The sequence below is a fragment of the Stegastes partitus genome, unplaced genomic scaffold (assembly GCF_000690725.1).
Source record: "Stegastes partitus isolate 25-593 unplaced genomic scaffold, Stegastes_partitus-1.0.2 Scaffold926, whole genome shotgun sequence".
In the NCBI taxonomy this organism is placed as follows: domain Eukaryota; kingdom Metazoa; phylum Chordata; class Actinopteri; family Pomacentridae; genus Stegastes; species Stegastes partitus.
The window spans coordinates 290,113-296,608 of NW_007578657.1; the positions used below are offsets into that span (position 1 = coordinate 290,113).

Below are 6,496 nucleotides of genomic sequence, written 5' to 3' on the forward strand. Positions count from 1 at the left end.
CCATGAATGCACAAGTGTAATTGTGAGTTCATTGCTGCCCAGAGGCGCTACTCAGAACAGATGTAGAAACAAGCGATATGATCGGATTAGTCATTCTTCAGCAACAGCACGAGTCTGAATGCTTCCCTCCAACACTGAGAGGATCCAGTGGCTCTATTGTACTACGGGGAGCATCTGACTGCATGCTGGCTCGTTGGTTAGCACCGCTGACGGTTCGGGTCCCGGTTAGGACGCCTGAAATCTTTCTGCATGGAGTTTGCATGTTCTCCCCGTGCAACGTGGGTTCTCTCCGGGTTCTCCAGCTTCCTCCTACAGTCCAAAAACATGTTGAGGTTTATTGGTGATTCTAAATTGTCCGTAGGTGTGAATGTGAGTGTGCTTGGTTGTCCTATTCAGTAAACAAACAGTGTCTCATTAGGTTTAAGTGATATTTATAAAAGCAAACAATCTGCTTATCTTTCATTTATTATGCTAAATTATTACACCTTGTTGAGCACTAGATTGTTGTATCTTGACCCTGTTCAGGACGTTCATGTTGCCATACGTAGAAGGCCTTTCAGGGTTCACTGGACCCCAGAAAGAATATGTGCAAAATATTTGTGGGCGACGACACCTGTGTGGAGTCTCCAGGTTCTCCGGCTTCCTCACACAGTCCAAAAACATGTTGAGGTTAATTGGTGATTCTGAATTGTCTGTAGGTGTGAATGTGCTTGTCTGTCTCTAAGTGTAGCCCTGTGATAGACTGGTTACCTGTCCAGGTGAACCTGCCTTCACCCTGAGTCAGCTGGGATAGACTCCAGCCCCCCATGACCCTAGTGAGGATTAAGTGGTGTATAGATGATGGATGGATGGATGGTTTGGCGGCAAATCAATACAAAGCTGTTCTGAGTGATCACCTTTATCATTTCTATCCTGATGGGAGCGGTGTCTTCCAGGATGATGATTTTGGATCGACGTGTTCAACACACATCTCCACCACCATCATCAATATGTAGGAATATCTCTTGGTAGAAAACTGCTCTTCCCTCCAGTAGACATTTTTAGAATCGATTTCAAGCAGCACCGAAGCGGCCTGACACTTTACTAAGACCCCTCGTGTTGGTTAATATCTTCACCTGTTGTATGCAAGCTGCTGCTACATCAGAGAAGGACTCTAGTAGCAGCTGTCTGATTCACAAAAAAGGTTCTGTTGCGGCTTCTCATCAAAGTCCTACACGCCTAATTTCAGGATGCCAGTCTCGTGATACGTAGTGTAAGCTTGACTGACAGGTGTGTTCACCTAACGCCAGTTCAATGCTTCCTCGGAGCACATAACTGCCACTCACAAAATCACTTCTAATTCAGGGCCAAGTGAACACCAGCAGCAAGTCATCAGCAGTAACGGGTGCTGTATGTAGGTCTTTACCGTTACACAGCGGCCTCGTGTTTGCTGTGTTCGTGACCCCCCTGGGAAATGCAAGCATTTTCTGACAATGGCTCCGGGTTGTGACGTCGCAGAACATATCAAGTGATTCCTCATCAAATAACTGCCCTGCATCTTTTCAGTCACGCATACAGTCTATGCAGAGATTACTTTATTTCCTGCTGCCTGTTCTAGGAGCTGTGTCACCTGCTCCAGCAGCAGGAGCAGCAGCAGCCGAGGAGGAGTTTACCCCCTAACAGGTAGGATGAGTCTACGCCTTGCCTGTGAGTGGTGGAGGAAGTCACACCCCAGAGCCGTGCATATGTATATATAGATGGAGACACAGCGCTGGAAGTCACAGCAGTCTTGGTCTTGGCCGAGGAGCAAGTAGGAGCATCACCAGCAGAGAGGCATCGACATGGGGAGCTGTTGCGAGAGGGCGGCCCAGTTCTTTGGACCGCAGAAGAACACCAATGTGCGAATCAGTCTGCCGGCCGTCTGCTTCGTCTGGCAGATCGCCATGGTCATTCTGTTTGGAGTTTTCATCCGGTATGACGAGGAGTCGGACGTCAAGCTCTGGTTAAGGTTTAAACAGGAGCACAACATCACCAGCGACATCGACAATGACTTCTACTTCAGATACCCCAGTAAGTATAACAACAGTCATCTTGTAAAGGCTGCACAGTTCAGTTCTGGGGTTATTTTTCCTGAGTGTTTCAGGAATCACAGATCAATGTTAACTAACACTTTTGTACTTTGTCAGTGAGACTGGTGTTTTTCCACTAATGGCAAAAGGGTGATTCTGACTTTTGCAGCTTGTTAGAACCTCGTTTGTGTCTTTGGCTTCTGTCCTGGAAAATTGTCATGTTTCAGAATTACATTTGGTTAAAAAAAACAAAACATCAGGGGTCATGAAAACAACATGAGTTATGATGTAAGGAGGCTTTTTTACCCCCAATTTCTGTCTAGACTGCAGCAGTGCAAAGGAAGATTTAGGAAAATTAGTTTAAGAAGCTCAACGTTTTCATCTAACAATCTGGATGAAAGCACAAATCTGTAATGAATAAGAAAGTGAAGCAAGTGAATGTGAAACAAAAAATGAAAATGCAGCTGATTGATTTATTTATTTTGTGTGTGTGTGTGTGTGTAGAGTTATTGTACTCAGTTATTTTACCAGTTTTCCTCACTGCATGCCGTTACTCTTGGACATTACCAACACAGCGATGTCACTCCCACCTCCACAGGCTTCCAGGACGTCCACGTCATGATCTTCGTTGGGTTCGGCTTCCTCATGACCTTCCTGAAACGCTACAGCTTCGGCGGCGTGGGCTTCAACTTCCTGATAGCCTCCTTCGGTCTGCAGTGGGCTCTCCTCATGCAGGGCTGGTTCCACTCCCTCGACTTGGAAACAGGAAAAATCAGCATCGGAGTCGAGAGGTGAGCTGTCCTCCCCGCTGCCGTAGGTGTGGCGTGCAAGTCAAACATGAAACCACACCTGTCGTCCCTATCGAGGATCTCTGAAGGCGGACTGAGACGTTTGACTGACATGTTTTGTCGCTTTCTTTGTTCCCTGCAGTCTGATCAATGCAGACTTCTGCTGCGCCGGCTCCCTCATCGCCTTCGGTGCCCTCCTGGGAAAAGTCAGCCCCGTCCAGCTCATGGTTGTCACCTTGTTCGGCATCACGCTGTTCGCCGTGGAGGAGTTCATCATCCTCAGCCTGCTTCATGTGAGTCTCACTGGTCACTGTCAGCCCTCAGGGACATCAATTACTGTCTAAACACTGAGAGTTTGCCTTCAAACATTGCAGCGTTTGTTTTTTGTGCTGCTGCTGCTGTTAACACCGGTGACATGTTGCTGCTCCCACAGTGCCGAGACGCCGGCGGCTCCATGGTCATTCATGCATTCGGAGGGTACTACGGTTTGGCCATCTCCTGGGTGCTCTACCGACCAAACCTACACCTCAGCAAACGGCTCAACGGGTCCGTCTACCACTCTGATGTGTTTGCCATGATTGGTGAGTGACCTGACGTTTCTATTTTATACTTTTTCAGTTGTGCAAATCTGCGGTTTTATCCAGATTCATCACAGACTTGACTCTCTCCTCGCACAGGCACACTGTTCCTGTGGATGTTCTGGCCCAGTTTCAACTCGGCCATCACGGACCACGGCGACGGACAGCACAGAGCGGCCATCAACACTTACATCGCCCTCGCCTCCTGCGTCCTCACCACCGTGGCCATCTCCAGCATGTCTCAGAAGAAAGGAAAGCTGGACATGGTAACCGCTCAAAAACAAAAATCACACAAGCTTTAATACCTCTACAACCAGTCACATCCCCGTGTTACTCAAGGCTGACTTGCTGTTTAAACCCAACAGGTGCACATCCAGAACGCCACGCTGGCAGGTGGCGTTGCCATGGGAACAGCAGCAGAGTTCATGATCACTCCTTACGGTTCCCTCATCGTGGGTTTCTGCTGCGGCATCATCTCCACCTTTGGCTACCTGTTTGTCACGGTGAGCCTGCAGTTTTTTGTTTTACTTCCTTGCTTTCTGGTCGGAGAGAATTCAACGCTGTGCCGCTTTTATGGGAAGTAGTACAAAAAAAAAAACGTAGCCTTATGTTGTATTACAGGAGCTATGGTGACTCATTTTATGAGCATTCATCGAATACTTTCAGTAAAAACAGCCACGTGAAAACTGAAGCCAGGAGTTTCGACACACCTGAGAATGTGGAAATGGGAAGAGTAAAAAAAAAGGATCTTACAATGAAATACTTCACATTAGGTTTAAACTAATTACAGAAACTAAACCTGAAAAGGGCAAAATGAATAGACAATAAAAGGTCAGCAAGTGTCGATAAAATAATAGCTATGGCCCTGATTGGAGATCACTAATTAATACGCAACTCTTTATTCCTCTCAGCCCTTTTTGGAGAGGGCTCTCAAGCTCCAGGACACATGTGGAGTCCACAACCTGCACGCAGTCCCGGGGATGCTCGGCGGCTTCATCGGTGCCATCGTCGCTGCAGCAGCCACTGAGGAGGTCTACGGCAGGGAGGGGTGAGTGACTGACATGTTTGAAGTATAGATTCTGCAACTTCTCACTCAGTGAAAACCCTCAGTGGCACCAAAGCACTGACCCAGTTGTCAGCCATCATGAAGGGATTCAGATCAGCCATGTGTGCACTCGTCTTATAAATTGTTGTTATTTTTTTCCCCTCCCAGGCTGATAAGAGTGTTCGACTTCACGGGCAGCTTCGCAAACAGATCAGTAGGAACACAGGGAGGCTTCCAGGCAGCCGGCACATGTGTGTCCATCGCTTTTGGACTCGTCGGAGGAGTTATCGTCGGTGAGTTTGAACAACGTCTTATGTAACACTAAGAGATTCAGGAGAACTGCAATCAGTCAGCTTCATGCGTTACTGTGGTGATGATTTTTATTTCTAAAGCCCTTTGAAATAAAATGTGGTTTTAAAGAACTGCAGTATTTAAAAGGAAACACATCCTGACAGAATATTAAAGAACAAAAAACATCTGGTTCAGAGATTTTGACATTGAGGCTGCAGTTATGAGTCTTTTTTTTTTTTTTTACTGTAAAACAGGTTTAACAGGAACTCTTGCATCCTGGATACCTGACGAAGCCTTACTTAAGCCTGTTTGTTCTCTCGTTAAAGGTTTCATCCTGAGGTTCCCCATCTGGGGCGATCCTGCTGATGACAACTGCTATGATGATGAAGTTTACTGGGAGGTAAATGAAAAACAAAAGAAGCATTTCTACCACTGCCGTCTGACTTTTCAGATATCAGATATTAATGAGTTTCTGTCGCTTTCAGGTTCCAGAGGATGAGGAGACCCTCCCTCCTGTTCTGGAGTACAACAACCACATGATCCACAAGCACCAAGACATGTAAGCACATTCACACTCAGATATCCTCACTGATTCCTCCTTTGCATGTATTTCTCATTAACTGTGACTTTTCTTTTTTCTTTTTTTTTTATTTAACAGATCTGAGTCAAACTTCTCTGTGGAGCAGAGTTAAAGAGGGAAACCAGACCTCTCCGATTTTGATTTTGAGCTTGATGCAGTAATTTATTAAGGATTTTCTGCCATTTACACCTGATACACATGTTTGACATGAAGTAATTAAATAGGATAAGTTAATGTTACAGTGACGTTGCACGAAATGAAAACCAAAAGTCTTATTTATGGAACAATGACTCCTGAAGGAACCTTTGAAGTACTAAATTAAACTCTTTCATTCTGGAAGCAGCATCGTACGTATTGATAAGCAAACGGCAGGCACTGAATCCAACCTGTATAACGAGAAGTCAAAGACAACATGTTTATCTTGTGTAAGCTGAGGTATAACGCGCAGTAGAACAAAGATTATCTTCTTTTTGTATGAGTTCAGAAACGCATCACTGTGTACATAGGCGGGAGCAAAACCCCACCTTCTGAGGACTTTATATATATTTACGTAGCTCTGAATTCCTTAATGCAATGCCTTGTTGATTATAGGACTTTATCACTGATGATGTTTGCTGTTCTGTTGCTTTTTAATGAAGATTCTGTAGAAAAATAGCATCTTATGTTGTGCAGAAATGTAGGAATCAAAGGTAGTTGTGCTGTGGATAATGCAGTGTTTTAATTGTATATCTTATGTTGTTCTGTATAGGTCTCTGTACGCTGTGCTGTATGTACATATGAGCCCACCTTTTGTCGCGAACACAATTTGTTGCATAACTTACTTTTTCCTACGATGGAAGTTATTAGTAACTGTAGCAACTATGATACAACCTCCACAAGTTTGGTTGCTGTAGTGATGAATGTTGCCTCCAGTATACTACATATAAATATATATATTAATATATGTGATATTTTTATTAATAGTATTTGTTTTTGTTCTTAAATCACATTTAACTGGAATTTTAACAAAATAAAGTTGTATTGTATTTATTGTTGTGTCTTTATGCTCACCTGCTGCTCTAATTTTTTTTACACACACCGTCTCAGGTTATATTATATATTATATATTATAATACTCTTTGACAAGCACGAGGCTCGATTAACTGGAAGAAGTGAGAGTCACGATG

General features: G+C 44.6%; 1 protein-coding gene across 1 annotated transcript; it reads left to right on the forward strand.

Moving 5' to 3' along the window:
- Positions 1–1,765: 1,765 nt before the first annotated feature.
- Positions 1,766–6,319, forward strand: LOC103366289 (ammonium transporter Rh type C). The gene is made up of 11 exons (XM_008293967.1): positions 1,766–2,049; positions 2,647–2,839; positions 2,979–3,129; positions 3,270–3,417; positions 3,514–3,680; positions 3,780–3,917; positions 4,326–4,462; positions 4,628–4,752; positions 5,077–5,150; positions 5,236–5,309; positions 5,409–6,319. Exons 1-11 carry the CDS (start codon positions 1,821–1,823, stop codon positions 5,440–5,442), a joined length of 1,470 nt encoding a protein of 489 aa, XP_008292189.1. The 5' UTR covers positions 1,766–1,820; the 3' UTR covers positions 5,443–6,319.
- Positions 6,320–6,496: the final 177 nt, after the last annotated feature.

What these genes read in the sequence shown, in the direction of transcription:
- LOC103366289 (XM_008293967.1), top strand. Translation starts at nt 1,821, where the DNA reads ATGGGGAGCTGTTGCGAGAGGGCGGCCCAGTTCTTTGGACCGCAGAAG. An exon ending in GAGGTCTACGGCAGGGAGGG is followed by an intron (nt 4,463 to 4,627) that starts GTGAGTGACTGA and finishes TTCCCCTCCCAG; the next exon opens with GCTGATAAGAGTGTTCGACT. An exon ending in CGTCGGAGGAGTTATCGTCG is followed by an intron (nt 4,753 to 5,076) that starts GTGAGTTTGAAC and finishes CTCTCGTTAAAG; the next exon opens with GTTTCATCCTGAGGTTCCCC.